General features: G+C 42.7%; 1 protein-coding gene across 12 annotated transcripts in view; it reads left to right on the top strand.

Annotated features, from left to right (window-relative positions):
* Window positions 1-21,959, top strand: part of LRRC8C (leucine rich repeat containing 8 VRAC subunit C) — a 119,009-nt gene that overhangs the window by 66,740 nt on the left and 30,310 nt on the right. For 7 of the 12 annotated variants that reach the window (XR_010410855.1, XR_010410857.1, XR_010410853.1 and 4 more), the window contains exon 3: window positions 8,347-12,582. Coding sequence is in view for 1 of the 12 variants with exons in the window: in XM_045897247.3 (XP_045753203.1) it covers window positions 8,347-10,620 (2,274 nt within the window). In the remaining 11 variants the exon portion in view is untranslated. Of the gene's footprint in view, window positions 1-8,346; window positions 14,875-18,348; window positions 18,508-21,959 lie in introns of those variants that run through there. The other 5 variants (XR_010410861.1, XR_010410860.1, XR_010410859.1 and 2 more) reach the window with 5 other exon arrangements.

Here is a 21,959-nt window from a genome sequence, read left to right as displayed (position 1 = left end):
CCCTCCTCAGCAGGAAGCCTGCTTCTCCCTCTCCCACTCCCCCTGCTTGTGTTCCCTCTTTCCCTGTGTCTCTCTCTGTCAAATAAATAAAATCTTTAAAAAAAATAAATAAATGTGTATGTTTTTAGAAATTATAGGTAGCCTCTTTTGAGAAATACAGTCTACACCTTACTAACCAGGTGAAGCAGGATGGGAAATAGGAGGTGTGGAAAATGTGATCAGTGCAGCAGAAGGCAGGAAGAAGGAAGGAAAGGGATATATAAAAATAAAAAAATACAGAAATAAATCCAACTACCAGTAAATATCCAAATATGAGTGAGCAAAATAATGTAATGGGTTAAATTCACTGTAAAAAGAAAGAGGTGATTAGTTTGAATTTTTTTAAGATCCATAAAAGAGACACCTAAAAAATAAAACAAAATCACAGATGGGTGCAAAGTAGATGAAAGAACAATATTTTTTTTAAAAAAGCTGGTGGGGTACTGTCAATATTAGACAGCATTTAGCCCTGCCATCTTCAAGAATGCACTCTTTATCAAAACAAGATCTATATTTGAGTTTTAAAACATGCCTAAATCTTGTAACCACCACCATAAACAGGATACAGAAGAATCTCAATAGCCTAAGACATTCCCTGGTGGTGAACCTTTGCCGTGAACCTCTGGCGACTGCCCATCTGTTCTCTGTCCTGTTTTGTAGAATGCCGTATAAAATCAGACGGCGTGTCATTTTTTGACATTGACATTGGTTTCAGTGGAAAAATTACCTAAATGCATGTCATCACTGGAATGTTTTTAGTAAATGATAGCATATCCACACTATGAATTGTCTGGTCCTCAAAATGAAGTAGAGCCCTATGTGCCAATGTGTTAGGGTCTTCAGGACATACGATGAAAGGGAAAAGCTCAAGGTGCAGGAACGGTCCATATAGTGAGATCCCATGTGTTTAAATGTCATATATATGCAAATGCACAGATCAAGATCTGGAAGAGTATACACCAGACTTAGCAGGCTTACTGAAGAATGGCACAAAGGTAGGGAAGCAGGAAAGAAGGACTCGACCACCTGTGTTTAAAAAAAAAGAAAAGGTTTATGATAGCAAATAATAAAAGTATTTAGGCATAACATTAAGTGTCCAAAATCTATGTGAGGAGAGCTATAAAACACTCTTGATAGGCATAAAATTGGATGGAAACAAATGGAAACACACCATGGAGAGGAAGAATCAATGCCATAAAGATGTTAGTTCTTCTTAAACTAATTTATAAATGTAATTTAATTCCAATAAAAATGCCACCAAGGTGGTTTTTTTCTTTCCCTTCTGGATCTAGGCAGGTTGATTATAAAGTTCATTGTGAAAGATGAGCAGGGGTTTGAGCTGTTAATCACACTGATGACTGATCAGTTGTCTTTCTCCCGTGCTTGACCTTGAAGGGCTTATTGCTCTTGGTATCCCTAACACAGTATCTGACATACAGCAGATAGGCCCAAATGCTTGACTTCTCCTGAGGGCACACACAGAACCACTCCGCAATCCTGGTCTGCCCCTCCCATCAATGTCATTTCTATCTCCAGCTTTGTTATTTCAAGCAGCTTCTCTGAAGTGAAGTGGTTTGGTTTTATTCTGTTTTGTTTTAACCTCAGCTCTTTGGTGTCTCATTCATGCAAATGGGATACTGTTTCAACTTGTTACCACAGGTGGGTTCTGCTTTTCACAGCACTGGGTTTCTGGAAATTGTCTAAATTAAATAGATCTTATTTTTATATTATCATAGTGGATGTTATAATTCTAACAAAGTGCTGAGACTCAAATAACTATCATCAAAGCTATATCAGACAGTCTAAGATGTAGGCATGACCACTAATGATTTAAAATAGTGACAAGTATGATCCAAAGGCCCTAATTTTGCTCTGACAGTGCAAGGCATTTCAGTAGGTGATAAAGTATGCACATATTCCGCTTAAAAATGCATCTCTTTACTGGTATAAATTTGACAGTTATAATCTTAAATATTTGATTTCTTTTCTTAGATCTGAGCAGCATTTCAGGCCTGGTTTAGATGGGTTGTTTCCTTTTTTTTTTTTTTTAAGATTTTATTTATTTATTTGAGAGAGAGAGAGCATGAGCTGAGGGAGAGGCAGAAGCAGGTTCCCCGATGAGCAGGGAGCCCAATGAAGGAAGGACTCAATCCCAGGACCCTGGGATCGTGACCTGAGCCTGAACTAATGCTTAAGCGACTGAACCACCCAGGTGCCCTTTCCTTTTTTAAGGCAGCTTGAATTTTCACTTGGTCTCAAAAACACAGTGAGTCGATTCGGTGCTCTCTCTCTCTCTCTCTCTCTCTCTCACACACACACACACAAAACACAATGAGTCTCATTTTTCCCCCTAAAAGCAGCTGCTATGTTATCTCAAAATAATTTATAAATGAGAATTTATGAGTCCAAACTTTACTGAGCCCATTTCTGTAATCCCTGAAACCCTTGGGTTTCTTTTCCAGAAACATTACCTAGATATTATCACAGTGATGGAACAATTTTACATGTATATTTTTATCCCTCCGGGCCTTTCACTCTAAGGCCTTGAGGAGCATTTTATACATGTTGATCACCTAGACGTCAGCTGCTCCTTAGGATCTAGAGCATGATGGATCAAATTCCAGTCCATGGCCCCATGGCCCTCTCCAAGTTCTGCAGACTCCTGGAACGATTTGCTTCCCATGGTCCTCATTCCTGCTTCCATGGAAACAGATTATAGATTTTTACCATCTCAGGCAAATTCTCCCTGTCTGTACAGATTTGATTGAAGCATGAAAGTTTGTTCCTTTTGTTGTGATTTTTATAAAATTGACTCACAAAAGCTGTGTGTGTGTGTGTGTGTGTCTGTCTGTCTGTCAGTATGTCTGTGCATGTGTCTGTGTCTGTATAGCAGATTTTTACCAAAGCTTCAGGCAAGACTGCAAGGTATTGATATCTCAAAATAGAAATAATGAATGTATCCTCCAGCCGCCCACCATGTTGCCTGACCTATTTTCTTTGATTTGAGCCCCTCTCTGCTCTGCTGACTCACCTCCTCCCACCTCCAAGCCTGTACATCCCAGTATAGAATAGGGTTGGCCATCTTTGTTGCCATGGCTTCATCCGACCTTTGCTCTCAGTGACTCACCTTATTCTGTATCCTTCCCCTCCTACTTCCCAAACCAGTTCAGATATTTTCCTTAACACAGTTGATTTTTATTCAAGAATTATTCTCATATCTGACTTTAGGATAGTAACTTCCTCACCTTGCTGTATTTTGGATTGGATTCTCTGGTTTATCCTGCTTTTTTTTCATTTTTTTTTCTCCCCCCCTACCTCATCTCCCTCCCCCTCCAGTCTCCCTTCACAAACACACGTTGTAGCTCCTGGTCTCAAGCCCTTTTCCTCCAAAGGCATTCTGAAGGTTGCCTCTGGATGAAAATGGTGGAATTTTGCTGCATTGTGATGCATGTGTATGAGCTGGGGGTGAGCAAGGTGGCGGGGGGGGGGGGGGGGGGGTTGTCCCTGCTCACCTCCCAGCCACTCTGCTCCAGCAGTCTGCAACCCTGAGGCTCCTTTGAAATTGGTGTTGCAGCCTTTCTGTAAGGCTTGTTTGGGGCTCTAACCTTTAAATGAATAAAAGTAAAGAGAAGTGAGGTATATCGGTTTAATTAACAAATTTCTCCAAAAAGCGGGAAAGAGGAAGCAAAGAATTTCAAGTTCTTACAAGCTGCTGCTGTTTTTTTACAAAGATACCACAAAGCACCCTGTGCCGTTTGTTGTCGTGGTTGCCACTGCTGTTTTAGGAAAGCCTGGCCACCTTACTTTTGGCAACCGTACCTTCGAAAATGCACGTCCTTCTCCCAGTTCTTCTCAGTGCTGTCACGTTCAGAAATACTGTGTCTCTTTAACATGGAGGGGGCAACTTCCTTCCTCTGTCCTGTGGCCATTTTATTGTTTAAATGCTCACTCTCCTGCTGCTGGACTCCCTGAAGCTGTCCTGTTCCTTCTCACAGTCCTGGATTAGGCAACCAGCCATCACGTTTGGGGGGAATTCTACTCTGAGCTGCGTCTCTGCTGGAGTCTTCTTAGGGAATGTTCTCTCAGCCGCTGGGGCAACTATCATCCTTAGCAACTGAGTTTCAGTATTTTTTCGACTCTGTGCTCACTTCTGAATAGTTAACAGCTGCTGGAAAGTAGCTCACCGTCCTTCCCCTCCTGGGATTTAAGTAGGCACATTTTTAAAAATTCTGTCTTCATGAAAATTGAAAGAGAAATAGCCGGCATCAGAAGACTAAAAGGAACTTGGGGAGGTGAGCTCTGTCTCCCTCCCCTACGCTGGGCTGTTCTCTGGAAAGCCCTCCTAGCAGAAGTTTGGTGAGGTGAGAAGACATGTGGAGGGGTAGAAGAACACTAGGCTGTAAACAGGACACAGGTTTAAGTTCCTGCTGTGTGAACTTGGACAAGTTACTGACATTCTCTGAACCTTAGTTGGTTTTTTCTTCTGTAGAATGGGGAGAATATGACCTGCTTCCCTAGCATGGCAGATGCTAGCCAATTAGGTACCTTTGTGCAGAATATAAAAAGTATCCCCACCTTGTGACCATAGATAGCCCCAAGAGGATGGGGCTTCCATCCCACCAAGGAGAGCACAGCAGGATTTCAGCCCACCCTTGTTTGCCCCATTTGCTTGGCACCCTTGTGCAATGGATATACTGAAACCTTATGCAAGCAAGTTCCATAGGTCTATCATCTTCCACCATTAGGAACAAGCCTGGGGAAGTACTAGGCAGGGGGCCAGGAATGGGGTCTGCCTGGTCGCTTGGCAGGGAGTTAGCACTTTAAGAAGGTGCCTGCCTTTTTACCTTCTAACTGATCTTGCTTTCACAAACCAAGTCTTCTGTGTTTTCTTTTCTTTTCTCTTTTTTTTTTTATAGATTTTTATTATTTGACAAGAGAGACACAGCGAGAGAGGGAACACAAGCGGGGAGTGGGAGAGGGAGAAGCAGGCTTCCCGCTGAGCAGGGAGCCCGATGCGGGGCTCGATCCCAGGACCCTGGGATCATGACCCAAGCCGAAGGCAGATGCTTAACGACTGAGCCACCCAGGTGCCCCTTCCGTGTTTTCATCACAACACTAACAATGCCATATTAACACTCAAGCTCGAAGGTGTCACTCTTGGGGAAGGTGCTCAGGGAAGCACTCCCTTTCCCTGCTCATCTCTCGCCTCTACCTTCTGCTTACTACACAGACTGTTGGAGCATTAAATGAGACTATGAGTGGGAGCACATCCAGAACATGACTCCAAACACTAACGTGCTTATTTGTCTCTCTTCTGTATTCCTTAAGGGTAGTCTGGCATTTGTCTAGACTTCCTCCTGCTATTTTCTATTCCAGGGGTTTCAAGGTAGAGTGCTTGACTCCCCAGAAATGCAAAGGGTGCTGCATTGAGATGTGAGATAAAAATGAAAACTTTTATTTAGACAGGCACACCTCACTTTATTGCACTTTGCAGATACTGTGTTTTTCACAAATGGAAGATTTGTGGCAACCCTGGGTCGAGCAGGTCTATTGACGCCATTTTTCCAACAGCATTCACTTGCTTCCTGTCTCAGTGTCACATTTTGGTAATTCTTGCAATGTTTCAAATTTCTTCATTATTATTATAGTTGCTCTGGTAATCTGTGACCAGTGATTATGACTTGCTGAAAGCTCAGATGATGGTGGACATTTTTTTGACATGACACTTTACCATAGTATAGTGTAAACGTAACTTTTCTATGCACTGGAAAACCAAAAAATTCATTTGACTCGCTGTGTTGCAATATTTGCTTTATTGTGGTAGTTCAGAACCGAACCTGCACTATCTTCAAGGTATGCCTGCATTTATTTTAAGCTTCAAGGGAAAGGAATTAAGCTTTCCTAATATTTCACATATGGATTGACAGGACTTTATGGATGTAATTATGAATAGACATACATATACTGAGTGGGCACGCTCAACATTTCTTCTCTGACATAGGTAAGTGATAAAAACGCTTGAAGGCCACTGCTCAGTTCTCACACCTCTGTAGCCACCGAGTTCTAGAAATGCAGTCATGTGTGTGATTTCTTCCTTGCTTCTCCTGATTGACACAGTAAATAATTGCTCCCTGCTTTATCTTCCAGGACAGAGCTTTTATAACTCTTGTAGTGAGACTTCTTCTCTTCCCCTTAACCTCATTCTTTTCATTGTTATCTGCATAGGGTATTGAAGAGGTAAGCTCTTTTCCTGGAACATAATTTGCATAAGGTAATTTGTTATGATAAAGTCAGATTGGCATCTTTTTGGTTTAATTCTAGAAATTCAGTAAAATAAAGTAAGAATGTGGGCTCTGGGTCCAGGTGGCCTGAGCAGGATGACAGTAGCAAGTAACTTAACCTTTCTGTGCCTTGGTCTCCTCATCTGTGAAATGGGAATAATAAGAGTACCTGCCTCATCGGATTCCGGTGACAATTAATGAATACCCATGACATTTTTAGAATAGGCTCAGTTGCATATTAAACACAGCAGAAGTTTTCTGCCATCAGCACTTTAGTCACCATCCTTACCTTCTTCCCTAGAAGAGCAAGGGGCCACACGCAGACGTACGCAACTCTGAACCGGAAATACTCATGTCAGTTCAGGATTCATCCACTTTCTCAGCAGATACATGCGGGTGGTGTCCTTTGTATTGGGCACTCTGCTAAGTGTTGGGCGCTCCACTCCATTGTCAGACCTTGTACGTCTGTCTGGTGGGCGGTGTCCCCCATGTCACCAACTTGTGGTCACATTGCCATGCCATAGCAGCCCACTTCACAGTGAATTCAGCTTCTGCTTCAATAACTGCTATAAAGGGCTTTACTGTTTGTTACCGAAATCACTAAATGTTTTACTATTGCAGAATCACTGAAAGCTATGGATTTCCAGCCATTTGACATTTTAATTTTTTTTATTTTTTACAGATCTTATTTATTTATTTGAGAGAGAATGAGATAGAGAGAGAGCATGAGAGGGGGGAGGGTCAGAGGGAGAAGCAGACTCCCCACTGAGCAAGGAGCCCGATGCGGGACTCGATCCCGGGACTCCAGGATCATGATCTGAGCTGAAGGCAGTCGCTTAACCAACTGAGCCACCCAGGCGCCCCATTTGACATTTTTAAATAGATTTTCCCTGCATTATTAATTCCACATGTTATCGCTGTCAATTCCTTGGTGGTTATTCTCCATCTGAACTGTTTGCTTATTGTTCCTGTGGACAGTCCCTCCAGGTTGATTCAAAGAGTATTTGGCCTCATACTCCATCATCTGCAAAAAGGATGCCCTCTTTCTTACCCAAATTGCAATATTAGGAGACTACTGGACGTTCTTAGGGCTTACTATTTTTTTTTTCTGACAAATTGCAGTATTGGTAGAGGGATAAAAGTTTTCAATGTAATGTTTTTTGTGAAAAGCCAGCAAGTTGAAACCTAATTATTTTACTATGGAGCACTTCTGTATTCTTTCCTATCTCTCTGTGGAGAGATGAAATGGTTTTTCTAAAAGCGTAGTGAATTCACATTTTATGAAGGTCATTTGCATTCATCTATGCATGCAGTCCAGGATATGGGTAGAAAGGAAGGGGTAAATGATAAAGACAGGAATTTCTTCCACATTTCCTCCTGCCAATCCTGTTAATTCTCATACACAAGCCCATCTAATCTGGGGAGCCATCCAGTTCAGGATTGAGTCTGATAAAGGGATGTACTTCCCAGACCAATGACTGATTCTCCCGGGCTTCAGGGAGAGAAGAAATGCAAAATTTTAAAACACGTGAATGTTCTTTAAATACTTATTTTGTTGTGAGTTCTTCTGGGGCCTAAGAAAACCACTGTGTTGGGCGCCTGGGTGGCTCAGTTGGTTAAGCGACTGCCTTCGGCTCAGGTCATGATCCTGGAGTCCCAGGATCGAGTCCCACATCGGGCTCCCTGCTTGGCAGGGAGTCTGCCTCTCCCTCTGACCCTCCCCCCTCTCATGCTCTCTCTCTCATTCTCTCTCTCAAATAAATAATAGGAAATCTTAAAAAAAAAAAAAAAAGAAAGAAAACTGCTGTGTTTTATGTCATAACTCACACATGAAGAGCAAAGTCAAGTATTTCATTTTCCCAGCACATGGGCCGGGAATGAAATCCTGGTGCTGGAATCAAGCATTGTATTCTCCAGGCAAAGGAAATGGACATTTATTGGATGTTATTGCTGCTTGCTTCACGCTAATGACATTATCAGAGCTCTTTGAATAATACAATTTGAAAACATTACTTCTGTGTTTCAGGTCATGCAAGACAAGATCATCTGCCTTCCAAAAAGGGTCCAGCCTTCTCAGAATCATTCTTCCGTGTCCAATGTCTCTCAAGCAGTTGCCAGCACCACCCCGCTGCCTCCCCCTAAACCGTCTCCTACCAACCCTGCCACCGTGGAAATGAAAGGGCTAAAGACAGATTTGGACCTCCAGCAGTACAGTTTTATAAACCAGATGTGTTACGAGCGAGCCCTCCACTGGTATGCCAAGTATTTCCCTTACCTGGTCCTCATCCATACCCTGGTCTTCATGCTCTGCAGCAACTTTTGGTTCAAGTTCCCCGGTTCCAGCTCCAAAATAGAACACTTCATCTCGATCCTGGGGAAGTGTTTTGACTCTCCTTGGACCACACGGGCTTTATCGGAAGTGTCTGGGGAGGATTCAGAGGAAAAGGACAACAGGAAGAACAACATGAGTAGGTCCAACACCATCCAGTCCGGTCCAGAAGGCAGCCTGGTCAACTCTCAGTCATTAAAGTCCATTCCTGAGAAGTTCGTGGTTGACAAATCCACTGCAGGAGCTTTGGATAAGAAGGAAGGTGAGCAAGCAAAGGCCTTATTTGAGAAGGTGAAGAAGTTCAGGCTGCACGTCGAAGAAGGTGATATACTCTATGCTATGTACGTCCGCCAGACTGTGCTTAAAGTTATAAAATTCCTAATCATCATTGGGTATAATAGCGCCCTGGTTTCCAAAGTTCAGTTTACCGTGGACTGTAACGTTGACATTCAGGACATGACTGGATATAAAAACTTTTCTTGTAATCACACCATGGCACACTTGTTCTCAAAACTGTCCTTTTGCTACCTGTGTTTTGTAAGCATCTACGGGTTGACGTGCCTTTACACCTTATACTGGCTGTTCTACCGTTCTCTACGGGAATATTCTTTTGAGTATGTCAGGCAGGAGACTGGAATTGACGATATTCCAGATGTGAAAAATGACTTTGCCTTTATGCTTCATATGATAGATCAGTATGACCCACTGTATTCCAAGAGATTTGCGGTGTTCCTATCTGAAGTGAGTGAGAACAAATTAAAGCAGCTGAACTTAAATAACGAGTGGACTCCCGATAAACTGAGGCAGAAGCTACAGACAAATGCCCATAACCGGTTGGAATTGCCTCTTATTATGCTCTCTGGCCTTCCAGACACAGTCTTTGAGATCACAGAGTTGCAGTCTCTAAAACTTGAAATCATCAAGAACGTGATGATCCCAGCCACCATCGCGCAGCTAGACAATCTCCAAGAGCTCTCGCTACACCAGTGCTCAGTCAAAATCCATAGTCCGGCACTCTCTTTCCTGAAGGAAAACCTCAAGGTCTTGAGCGTCAAGTTTGATGACATGAGGGAGCTACCCCCCTGGATGTATGGGCTCCGGAATCTGGAAGAGCTCTACCTGGTCGGCTCTCTAAGTCATGATATTTCCAAAAATGTCACCCTTGAGTCTCTGCGGGATCTCAAAAGCCTTAAAATTCTCTCCATCAAAAGCAACGTTTCCAAAATCCCTCAGGCAGTGGTGGACGTTTCCAGCCATCTCCAGAAGATGTGCATCCATAACGACGGCACCAAGCTGGTGATGCTCAACAACTTAAAGAAGATGACCAATCTGACAGAGCTGGAGCTGGTCCACTGCGACCTGGAGCGCATTCCCCATGCCGTGTTTAGTCTGCTCAGCCTCCAGGAATTGGACCTCAAAGAGAATAATCTGAAATCTATAGAGGAAATCGTTAGCTTCCAGCACTTGAGAAAGTTGACAGTGCTGAAACTGTGGCATAACAGCATCACCTACATCCCAGAGCATATCAAGAAACTCACCAGCCTGGAGCGCCTGGCCTTCAGTCACAACAAAATAGAGGTGCTGCCTTCCCACCTCTTCCTATGCAACAAAATCCGATACTTGGACCTGTCCTACAATGACATTCGGTTCATCCCACCCGAAATCGGAGTTCTACAGAGTTTACAGTATTTTTCCATCACTTGTAACAAAGTGGAGAGCCTTCCAGACGAACTCTACTTCTGCAAGAAACTTAAAACTCTGAAGATTGGGAAAAACAGCCTCTCCGTACTTTCACCGAAAATTGGAAATTTATTATTTCTTTCCTACTTAGACGTTAAAGGCAATCACTTTGAAATCCTCCCTCCCGAACTGGGTGACTGTCGGGCCCTGAAGCGAGCCGGGTTGGTTGTGGAAGATGCTCTGTTTGAAACTCTGCCTTCTGATGTCCGGGAACAAATGAAAGCAGAATAACTTATTTTCTTTAAAGCTTGACTGAAACGTGCTTCTACCAAATACAGTATAAATAATTAGGTAGTCTTAATGCCTTTCCTATTTTATTTTTATTTTTTTTTCTTTTTCACACAAAACAAAATGTACACAAAGATTGAGTAAGGAGTATGTATTTTTTAATAAAAATTTAATTGTATTTTTTCAATATTAATATTTTAAAGTTTTATTTGTCCTGGAACCTAAATGTATCTATTATTGTTTTCTACTGACAGAAACAGATGGTTCCGTCTGGGTTTTTTTGTTTTTGGTTTTTTGGTTTTTTTTCATTTCATTCTTGTGAAAGGGAGGGAATTTTAAGTTGCATGCTTTTTGGTATTTTTTAAATAGATATTTTGCCAAGGTCATTTTTTGCTTGTTTACACCTGTCCAGGGTCCTTTTGTTTTCATTGTGTATGTACCAAGGAGTCCGTGCTAGTCATTGTAATACCAGCTGCCTTCTGCTTTGGCCAAGTCCTTCATCCTATAGAAAACTCTTCTCTGGAGTGTAAATTCACGTAAGTGCATTGCCACAGGCCATTGTTTTCAAAATTTCTCCTCATCTCCAACAGAACCCTAACTTGTGTTATTTCATATACCTGACTCACAGTCAACGTGATCATTAGGCTAGGATTTTGTACTGAATGGGTCATTTATCATCTACCTGATTTGCGTTCTTACCAACATTTCAAAAATATCATTTAAAAACAAAATACAGAGGCTCTCCTCCCCCTGCCCTTCATCTTAATATTGCTATGTAATACTGCTGAACAACCTTAGAGAAGCTAGATTTATTTTAATTAAAATAGGTAATTAAATTTAAAAATCAGAATCAGAAGCCTGGCTTTTAAGTAATGTAATAACCTTTGATATCTTGATATGGGTGTACATCAGATGGAAAAAATATTCCCGGCTGAAGCGGTCTGTGAAAGGGCTGGTGCACTGTAGTCAGGTGCACTGGTTGCTTCAGGTGGGGGGTGGGGAGGGGGCATCTCCTCACATTCAGCCTGGTACGCAGAATAACCCTCATCTCCATAAGTGGAGCTCCCGTAATCCTGCCCTTGCTGCGGATGCAAGGGAGGCGAGCACAGGAACTCTTTCTGCTTTTTGGCTTAAAATAAGCATCTCATCTAAAATGGTTGTTACTTTTTTCTTTTTAAAGGGGTGAATAAATTGCTAAGTGGATGTCACTTAGAAATAATTTGTACTTGATGGTTAGCAGAGCTTTTATTTACGTTTGTATTTAAACCAACATAGTATAGCATCTTGGGCAAAATCTGTTACTGATTCTTCAGCTGTGTAGGACAGGAAAATGAAAACACTGTGCCCTCAATCCAGGACCAGTACTGCTGATCGTGGGAATTTTGTTTTATATAGTAAATTCACACTGACTGTCTTCAGAGCTCTAGTCTGATCTAAGAGAGTTTTGTGACTCAACAATGAAAGAAAATAGGAAGATGATTTGGGGTTTCAAAATAATTGCTTTTAAATTTTGCGCCTTGATCCTGGGGATTTTGTGCAGTGCTGCTTTGAGTCATGTACAGAACACAGCTATAGGAACTACTCAGCAGACACACGTACCTCAATCGTGTTTGAGATGCTATGAGATGTCATGGAGTGAAGGATTTGGGAAAGAGATGCTTTTCATTTGTTTAATAATGAAATCATGCAGTCCGGGATGCTTTATTGTTTCTGCTCTATGTCCAAGTGTTAGAATGGTGATTTTGTGTAACTTATTTCCCACCTAGAAATGAAATGATATGTTTAAAATAGTAACATGGCTATATTTCTTGTAGGAGAGAATATTCGATTCCAGAATATAGTTAGGATCCTGATTATGAACAATGTGTTGTATTTAGAAACAGAGCCCTCTTTGTTTTAAGCAAACAAACAAAAGACTTGGAAGATTCTCCATGACTGAGCATGACAAAAATACCCTGTTGAAAGGTAAGCTTAAATAACTACTGGTGAAGCACTGGGTACACTATTTTTCTGGATAAAATTTATAGTTATTTTCTATATCACCCTTCAAAAGGGATCTATTCAGGTTAAAAATCATATTTATGCTGAAGTCTTTATCTGGTGTTAATTCATAATCTCACATGGGGTTCATAACTGAAGTAAGTGACTAGTAAGTAGTTTTATCACTTGTAATAATTTGCTCCCAATTCCAAATGACTCTGATTTGCTTGCTTAATGATTTCACAGGCTAGCCCCTAAACCAAATTCTAAGTAACATCCAGTAAATCAGTATTGTTCTATGACTTTATGCTTTAACTATGAAGGAAATATGAAGGAAAATTCATGGATGTTTCTATTAGACTTTATAAAAATTCCAAAGTCTCAAACTTCATCTTGAGTCTCAATTTTCTGACTCTGGCCCTTTTTAATATTGTTAAGTTTTTGTTCGCATGTATAAGCAAAAAGTATTTAATTACATTTAGCCTTTAAATGGGAAACTCAGGTAAATGAACTGCTGACTTTTCTAAAGTCCTTTAATGGATCAACTCCGTGTAAAAGGGGTATTTACCTAATCCCTTTCTGTATTTTACAAGTGCTCTTGCTCAAAAGGAACAACTAGCTCTATTTCTGCAACCTCTGTAAGATTCATGAGAAACTGCTTCTGTAAATCTAAAAGCACCGTACGTATTCATAACTCCTGTGGCCACTTGAAGCCCATAATGGGTACGCTTGCTGGTCGGTTGTCATGGTTAAGCGTAGAGCAGATAATTGCGTGGTGATGATCTGGTTGAAGCAAAGCATAGAAGTATATCCCAGTGGAACTCCCCTAAGAAGACCACACCTCAGAAAACTAGTTATGCGTTAGGTTTTTGTTTTGTTTTGTTTTGTTCTTAACACAGCACTTTTAACATAAATGTTCTTGGTACAGTGAAACAATTGTAGATTTTTCTTGTTCACCCGCCTTTTCCCTGCATTTCCCATGTAGCTGCTGTAAAGAGTTCCAACAATTTACATGGCATCCTGTTCAGCAGGAAGGCTCGGAAGGTATGCTTGGTAGGAGTATTTTGTTCATCCAGAGGTGCCTCTTTATCTGCCTCTCAAGCCATCTTCTTAGAGAGGGTTTTAAACAACCTGCTATCTTTCTCAGGCTACTTGGGATGAGGAAGGTCCAAGTTCTTTCAGTATGCTGTCTTATGATTTCTGATATTAAGAAAAAAGAAGACAGATTCTTTATATCTCTTCTTACTCCTTCCCCCAAGAGGAGTTTTGCTGTTGTTTATTTTTCTAATTCTATCGTTTCAAAAAAAGTCCATTTTTAAGTAGTTTATTCTACTCTCCAATTTCCTACCAAATAGCTAATCAATAGTAATGCTGTATTTACATAGTGAACATTCGTGATCCATCTCTATGAAAATGGTCAGCAGTACTTAGTAGTGAATAGATAAGATAAATTTTCATGTAATTTCAATGTGTGTCCCCCCATTAATTCTGATGTGATGCTAGTCAAGCAGTTACATTTTTGGTAGGATCTCAATAACTCACAGTAGGGTCCCATAGTAACCTTAAGTTAGTAAAACAAGTGAACAAAACAGCACAGTTATGAGTGAGGGGAATGCCTCAAGAGTCTGTAAGAGATTCTCATCTTTTCTTGTCAATTCAGACACATTGTAAGAAAACTTAGGCAGTCTCAAACAGACCTGCCACTCATTTTTTAGATTTAGGCCTCAGTGACATGCTTCTAATACAGTTTCATCCCAGCCTTTCAAACGAGGTGTCCCCTGTTACTGCATCTTCCCAGAGCCAGGCACTGACAAAGGTAACATTCTGAAGTTCACTCTGGAGAGAGGGAAGAGTGTCCTCCCCACCAAGGAACTTTTTTTAATCAGAAGACCTTGAAAAGGGGTACTTTGAACAACTTAACTTGTTGACCATGTTAAGTAACAGTTCCTATGCATGGTTTTTAATGTAGTTATAAATTTGCTCTCTGCTGAATACTATTCCCTCTCCCACCTGATTCTGCCTCTTGAATGAATATTTTTACTGGGGTTGAAACCCAATGCCTTATGTGCTCCCTCAGTTGTTTTTCCTGCCACTTGTTTTCTCTCACTGTGTTCAGATTGTGTCAAATGCTGGTAAAACCTCTAAGACTGTCAAGAAAATGCTTGAAAGTTGATTTGTCATAGTGCAAATTCCCATTGAAATGTCTTCATGTTATTTGGCTATGTAGTACATAGGACCAGAAAATAACTTAAATAAAGTCATTTTTGTAATTTAAAATTGAGATTCGTCCCTTATTGGATTATAGAAGTCATGTTTATCTTTTGCATTTCTCCTGGTTTTTGCATCTGCCGTTGCAAGGACTCTGTGCTCCGCAGGAAATGGGCCGCATGCCTTCTTTCACTTCGTGTTTAGCTAGTTTCTGCAATTGTGACTGATGATTTCCTTCCTTAATTCACCATGCTGCTGCGTCTACCTCAGGTGCCCCTGGAGTTCCGTCTGAGTAATTAGCACCTGGATACGGAGTCTGGCTTGCAATGGCTGAGCCTTTGCCAGATCCGACTGTGTGATTGCTGTCCAGCGCAGCTTTTCACCCAACACTGTTACCGTAATGGCTATGGTTCCTTGAAGGAATCAGAATGGTTCTGCTCAGCTAGGAAGCCTCCCCTCCTTAACCACCCACACTCCGGGCTTATGGAAGCCCTTTTACGGAAAATCTTCTATACCACTTAGGCATAAGAAAATTGTGATTGGTAACTTGTGAAGCTAAATTGTCACCGTATTTTTCTGTAGTCATTTGTGACTCCATCATTTTACTGATAATCAACTGATAGCCCTTGGGAGAAAGTCTATTGAGACAAGGAAGGGTTCTGAGAGTGGCAAGAGGCCCCATGAATGTGTGCGTTCTCACAGGGGGACGCCTGGGTGGCTCAGTCGGTTAAGCGGCTGCCTTTGGCTCAGGTCATGATCCCAGGGTCCTGGGATCGAGCCCCACGTCGGGCTTCCTGCTCAGCAGGAAGCCTGCATCTCCCTCTCCTTCTGCCTGCCGCTCCCCCTCCTTATGCTCTCTCTGACAAATAAAATCTTTTAAAAAAATAATAAAAAACTCACAGGATTGTGGGGCAGCTTGAGGAATTTTGGAGCCATGAGCTGAGAAATGCAATAGAATGGAGACAGCTGGTGATTCAGTGCAAGTGCCATACAGAGAAGACTGTCCACTGGTACCTTCCAATGTCCCATCGTCCAGTCCTTTCATTTATACACAATATTGAGATAAACACTGACGTGGAATAAATTGAGTCAGTTGTTCAGGCTAGCAAGATACAAGCATCTCCGTTTGGGTGCAGAAGTACATAAGAGGGAAGTCACTAAAGACAATTTTAGACTCAGTGGGGGTACTCACATGGCCCCAGGCCTGCCTAAGTTTGAATGTTATCCTCAGTATCCAAGTAGGAAAAAAGTGAGAGGCTGTACTACTTTTGTGTGTAAATCTTTGAATACAGTAGATTTTGTATTTGAACAAAGCAAGGTGCAAACATTTTTATTATCAGGCATACCATAGATGAGTGTTTTCCGAGTTTAAATATTTTACATAAAAGACACAGCATTAGACAAGGTGTTATTACCAAACATAAACCAAACTGGCCATTGTGATTATCTTGATTCAGGGAATCTTGTTAGAAAGTTTGCAAACAAGTAGAAAATGGGCTTTATTTTTTTAATCTTTCAAGGAATTTATTTCAACTCAAGTTACATCTAGACATCACCGTTTAAAAAAGTGTTTATTCAATTCTTAGTAATAGTTTCAGGTAATATAGCTCTTGGGAATCGTGACACAAAAGAGGCAGCATGTAACTCTTGTGTTTTATATCTCCTTTAGAGTCTAAGAAAAAAATAATAGACTTCCAACAGTGATTTTAATATAAAAATTATAATAGTTCTTCAGTCCTAATTGTAATGGTTCTGGGGATTCCTTTATGATTTCATATAGTCTTTGTGGAGTAATTTTGTTAAAATCATACTCTAACATTTGGACAGCCTAACTCTATTAACTGATAGCCTTGGGGCTCTGAGGGCCATCATCCCTGTCCAAACTGGTTCTGGTATTGATTATTTTCCTACAGCTGCCATCACAAACTACCACATGCAGGGTGGCTTCCACAAACAAATTTATTGTCTCAGTGCTAGCTCAAGGTGTCAGTAGAGTTGGTGGTATCCAAGGGCTGTAAGAGAAGATCTGCTCTCCGCCTCTCTTCTGTCTTTCGGTGGTTTGTCAGCCATCTCTGGGAATCCTTGACTTACAGATGCATCATCACTCAATCTCTGCTTTCATTTTCATTTGGCATCCTCCCTGTGTGTCTACCTCTGTGTTCAAACTCTCCCCCGCTTTTAAAGATTTTATTTATTTATTTATTTGAGAGAGAGAGCGAGCATGAGAGGGGGGAGGGGCAGAGGGAGATGGGCAAGCAGACTCCCCGCTGAGCAGGGAGCCTCACACAGGGCTCAAGCTCAGGACCCCGAAATCATGACTTGAGCCAAAGGCACTTAACCGACCGAGCCACCCAGGTGCCCTGAAATGTTCCCTTTTTAAAAGAACTCCGTCATATTAGATCAGGGCCCACCCTAATAATTTCATCTTAATTTGATAATCTGCAGAGACCCTATTTTCAAATAAGACCACATTCACAGGTACTGGGGTTTAGAACTTCATCATTTTGAGGGTGTTGGAGAGCAAAAATTCGTATCCTCTTCAAGGTCCCTCTAGCTGGACTAAGAATCAAATTGATATGAGAGAGATTAACAGGAGAAATTCAATTTTAATAGCATACCTATGGGGAATCCACACAGACTGGAAGTTCTAAAAACAGGAAAAATGAGATCTATATGTCATCCTCAGCTAAGGAGAAGGGGGTAGAGGTCTGGGACTTCGAAGGGAAGGAATGCAACTCACAAGGTAATAAGAAGAGCAGACATTTGGTAATTAGATATTTGCCCATCCATATACATAGGTCAGATAAAATTCCTCTCTGCTAATAATGCTTCTTCTGGGAAAGACCCCAATTTAGATTCTTCTATGTAATTAAGGGAGAGGCAAAATTTTCTCTTGAGCCTGCAGGATCTCAATTGCCTTCAGCTCAGAACAATCTTCATGCCAAAGTGGCCCATCTTGGGGCAGCCTGTCCTTGTCACTACGGGAGACACAATTCAATCCATAACACTAGGCAAGAATCTTCTCTTTCTTTTTTTTTTTTTTTTTTAAGATTTTATTTATTTGAGAGAGAGAATGAGACAGAGAGAGAGACCATGAGATGGGGGAGGATCAGAGGGAGAAGCAGACTCCCTGCTGAGCAGGGAGCCCGATGCGGGACTTGATCCCGGGACTCCAGGATCATGACCTGAGCCGAAGGCAGTCGCTTAACCAACTGAGCCACCCAGGCGCCCAAGAATCTTCTCTTTCTTAATAAAACTATTACATTCCGGGTTTATTAGAAACATAGAATTTGGAGCCCTTAAAAATGGTTAATTCAGTTTTCAGATAGTGTTTCAAGAAGCTCTAATGCTCCAACAAAGTATCTCAGGAAAACTCGGAGACTAGATAGGGCTCCTGGTTTCATATCTGTTCCAATTACTATTGCCATGTAACAAACCACCCCAAAACTTAGTAGGCTAAAACAACTACTTTCTTACACTCCCAGATTCTGTGGATCTGGAATTTGGAGGGCATAGCAAAAACAGCTTCTCTCTGCTCCACAGCGTCTCAGACCTCATTTGGGAAGACTCAATGGCTGGGCGCTAGAATCGTCTGGAGTCATCTTCACTCCTACATCTGGCATTTGATTCTGGCTGTCGCCTTGAACCTCAGCTGAGCCTCTCCATACAGCCTGAGCTTCCACACAGCATGTCAGCTTCGGGGTAATCAGAGCTCTTTTGTAATACCTTATGGCTCCCAAGAGACTATTCTAAAAGGCAGAAAGGATGCTGTATCACCTTGTATGACATCACTTTTGTGACATCACTTCTGCCATATTCTATTGGTTGAAACAGTTGTAAATCTTGCCTGGGTTAGGGGCAGGGGAGAGGGGATACAGACCCCACCTTTCAATGGGAGGAGTGTCAATGTCACCTTGGAAGAATAGATGGAACAAGACACCCAGGGGTGGCCTCTGCAAAAATGACAGTGTTCCATTATCCACACCAGTCTCTTCAACCAGAGGCAGCACCTCTCCCTGACTAATGTTCACTAGCAACTGTAGCTAGTAAATACAGGATCCACAGAGGCCAAATGACGCTGAGACATTTTACATACTCCTTCAGCAAATCCAGTGATTACTGTAGAAAACCAGAAAATTGAGCTGGCTAATATTCCCTTCACCCTTTTCCTTTGTTTCTAATTTCTTCGGGCAAGATGGGAGAGCCTGGCAGAATTTGTTACGAAATAACTGCAAGAGAGTCATCATTTCATTGTATTGAATTGCATCGTAAAAATCATCAACTTTGGGGGCACCTGGCTGGCTCAGTCGGCAGAGCATGCGACTCTTGATCTGGGGGTCCTGAGTTTGAGCGCTACTTGGGGGTAGAGTTTCCTAAAATAAATGTACAGCTTAAAAAAAAGTTTTTTAAATCTTCAACCTCTTGACATGGTTTCAGTGAGAGGTGTTTTCACAAATTTTATTTGACTGTCGTATGTTTCTCCCAATGACAGCCAGAATTTCCTGCAGTGCTCAGAGATGCATGTGTACATAGGGCATGCACAGCCCTGGTCTATGACTTACAGGAACTGGAGGAAAAATCTCATCAGTGTCTGTGCTGAAAGGTGGGGGGAGCTGGAGCGGCCCATCAGCCACTCTTATCCAGGCCCCAGAGGTGGCCCGGTGCCCGGCTCCCCGCCCTCCCTGGGCTCCCCGGCAGCCTCCCTGGCAGCCTCCCCAGCCTCCCTGGCCTCCCCGCAGGAGCAGGGCTCGGCAGTCGCCCACCCCCTGCTTCTCTGCAGCCTTCTCTGTTAGATCTCGTCCTTTCAGCTCAGGAGGAATATTTGGGGTTAGGAAAAGTTTTCTAGGAAACAATTACTCACAAGCTAAGGGACCAGAAAAGTCCCAGAGATGTTCTCCAGCAGACAGTTTAAACTAATGACTCGCAGCTGGGCAGCCTGCCCTGTGGGGGCCTGTGTGAACCGAGTCTGTGTCAGGCCACCTCAAGATCGGTGTCCTCGGGGCGCCTGGGTGGCTCAGTCGTTAAGCGCCTGCCTTCGGCTCAGGTCATGATCCCAGGGTCCTGGGATCGAGCCCCGCATCGGGCTCCCTGCTCTGCGGGGAGCCTGCTTCTCCCTCTCCCCCTCCCCCTGCTTGTGTTCCCTCTCTCGCTGTGTCTCTCTCTGTCAAATAAATAAATAAAAAATCTTTAAAAAAAAAAAAAAAAAGATGGGTGTCCTCCCTCCAGGCTACTCATCTTCAAACCATTCACTGAGGGCTCCCCTCGCTCTGTTCACTTTTGTAAAATCCACCAGCATACTGAGTTCATTTGGAAAATATAACTATTTCATGGCACATCTTCCCTCATAAGGTCATACCGCAGAGGTTAGCTGGAGTCTGGATGTCTCTTAAGATTTAGAGGACATTGGCTATACCCCCATCCCAGGGGTCCTGCGCCCTCCCCAGACCTCCACACATTTTCGGTGTGTCTACTGCTTCAGGCCACTGGCTCTGAACCTCTGCTTCTATGGAATGTCTTCCAGGCATCACCTCACGGTTCCACGTGTTTGATCATTCTTCCAGACCCAGAAGAGGAACCTGCCCTGTTCTTTGATTTCCCCCAGCACACACACACCAGGCTTTGGTGCGTTTGGGAGACTCTAGTGAAAGTTTGGGGAGAGAGCAGAGCATTCACAAGAACCACTCAGGCCACTTTCCTGACTCATATTTGTAAAAGCCCTCAGCCTGTCCACGAACTATTCCTCCACCTCCCCGCACTTTCCCACCTCTCCTCCACCCCCCTTTCCCTTTCCCCTCTCTCTTGTCTGCTCCACACCCCACCCCCAGCTCAAATTCCTCAGTCCAGTGCAGGGCAGTCTAACTTTCCCCATTCTTCCGTGGCCTTCCGCTATGGACCTCCTCACTCACCTCTTCCACCCTGGCAGCTTATCAAAGATTCTCTCAGCACAATTCCCTAAAGGGGATGCTGGCTTCTGCTGTTAAATTATTTTGTCAGCCTGTTTGCTGCAAGTCCTTGCTCTGGGCTGCACCTCTCTGATGTTCCTCCCGTCTTCTTCGAATTCCCTGCCTTTCTTCTTCCCTCTGAATATGCCAGATCTCCAAGTTTCATCCTCAGCCCTTTGTCCCCTTTGGTCCTCACAGGAGCCTTTGGTGACCTCATGACTTTCAGGGTGATGTCTGCTGCCTTTCCATAGCAACTCGCAGAGCTGCACCCCTCGTTACCACTGCCCTCCGCCTCTCACCTCCAGCTGCCTTCTGGGCATTTCCTCCTGTCCTGTCATCTCAGGCTTGATGTGTCTGAGAGCAAACTTCATCGAAGCACAACTATTGGCAGCAGCTCCCTAAATGGTCCCCCCCACAAGCTGCTCATCCCTCCAGCCTCACTTTCTCCTCTTCTCTGTTGCTAGGCTGGTTTTCCAAAGTGTCATTCTGATCTTACAGCTCCTCTGCTCAAAACCTTCTCGCTGTCTTCTTAATAGAGTCTGCAGACCTTAGTCTGTATTTCAAGGCCCACCAGAATTTAGGTCTGACCCGCATTTCCAACACAGGCCCTGGAATCCAAAGTGAATTCAAATCCTCACTATCCATTTACCTGATGTATAACCTTGAGACAGTTAATGTAAACTCTCTGGTCTCTGTTTATATTAAAGGCATCCATATTCTGCCCCTCCCAGGAAGCGCTAAAATGTTAGGTATCCCCATGCCGATATTACCTCCAATTCTGTCCTTGTTAAATTACAAATCTATTTTCTTTTTTTTTTTTTTTAAGATTTTATTTATTTATTTGAGACAGAGAGAATGAGAGAGAGAGAGCACATGAGAGGGGGGAGGGTGAGAGGGAGAAGCAGACTCCCCGCCGAGCAGGGAGCCCGATGCGGGACTCGATCCAGGGACTCCAGGATCATGACCTGAGCCGAAAGCAGTCTCCCAACCATCTGAGCCACCCAAGCGCCCCTACAAATCTATTTTCATAGTTTATCACTAGTACTGGTTCCAATCCAGGTAAAGACAATCTGTGCTCTGGAAATTCTACTTGTATCCTCAGCCATAAGTCATAGCTGTTTTCAGGGTCTCTATGGTATGCCCCATGGTTTGATAGCAAGAGAGTAACATGAAGTGACAATGCAATCATATATATAGTCCACCAAGGGGATG

This window comes from Mirounga angustirostris, unplaced genomic scaffold (genome assembly GCF_029215605.1).
Source record: "Mirounga angustirostris isolate CCGP_5_RB_7025 unplaced genomic scaffold, mMirAng1.0.hap1 SCAF_4, whole genome shotgun sequence".
In the NCBI taxonomy this organism is placed as follows: Eukaryota; Metazoa; Chordata; class Mammalia; order Carnivora; family Phocidae; genus Mirounga; species Mirounga angustirostris.
The sequence above is the reverse complement of the archived record's forward strand: the minus strand, read 5'-3'. Positions and strand labels throughout refer to the sequence as shown.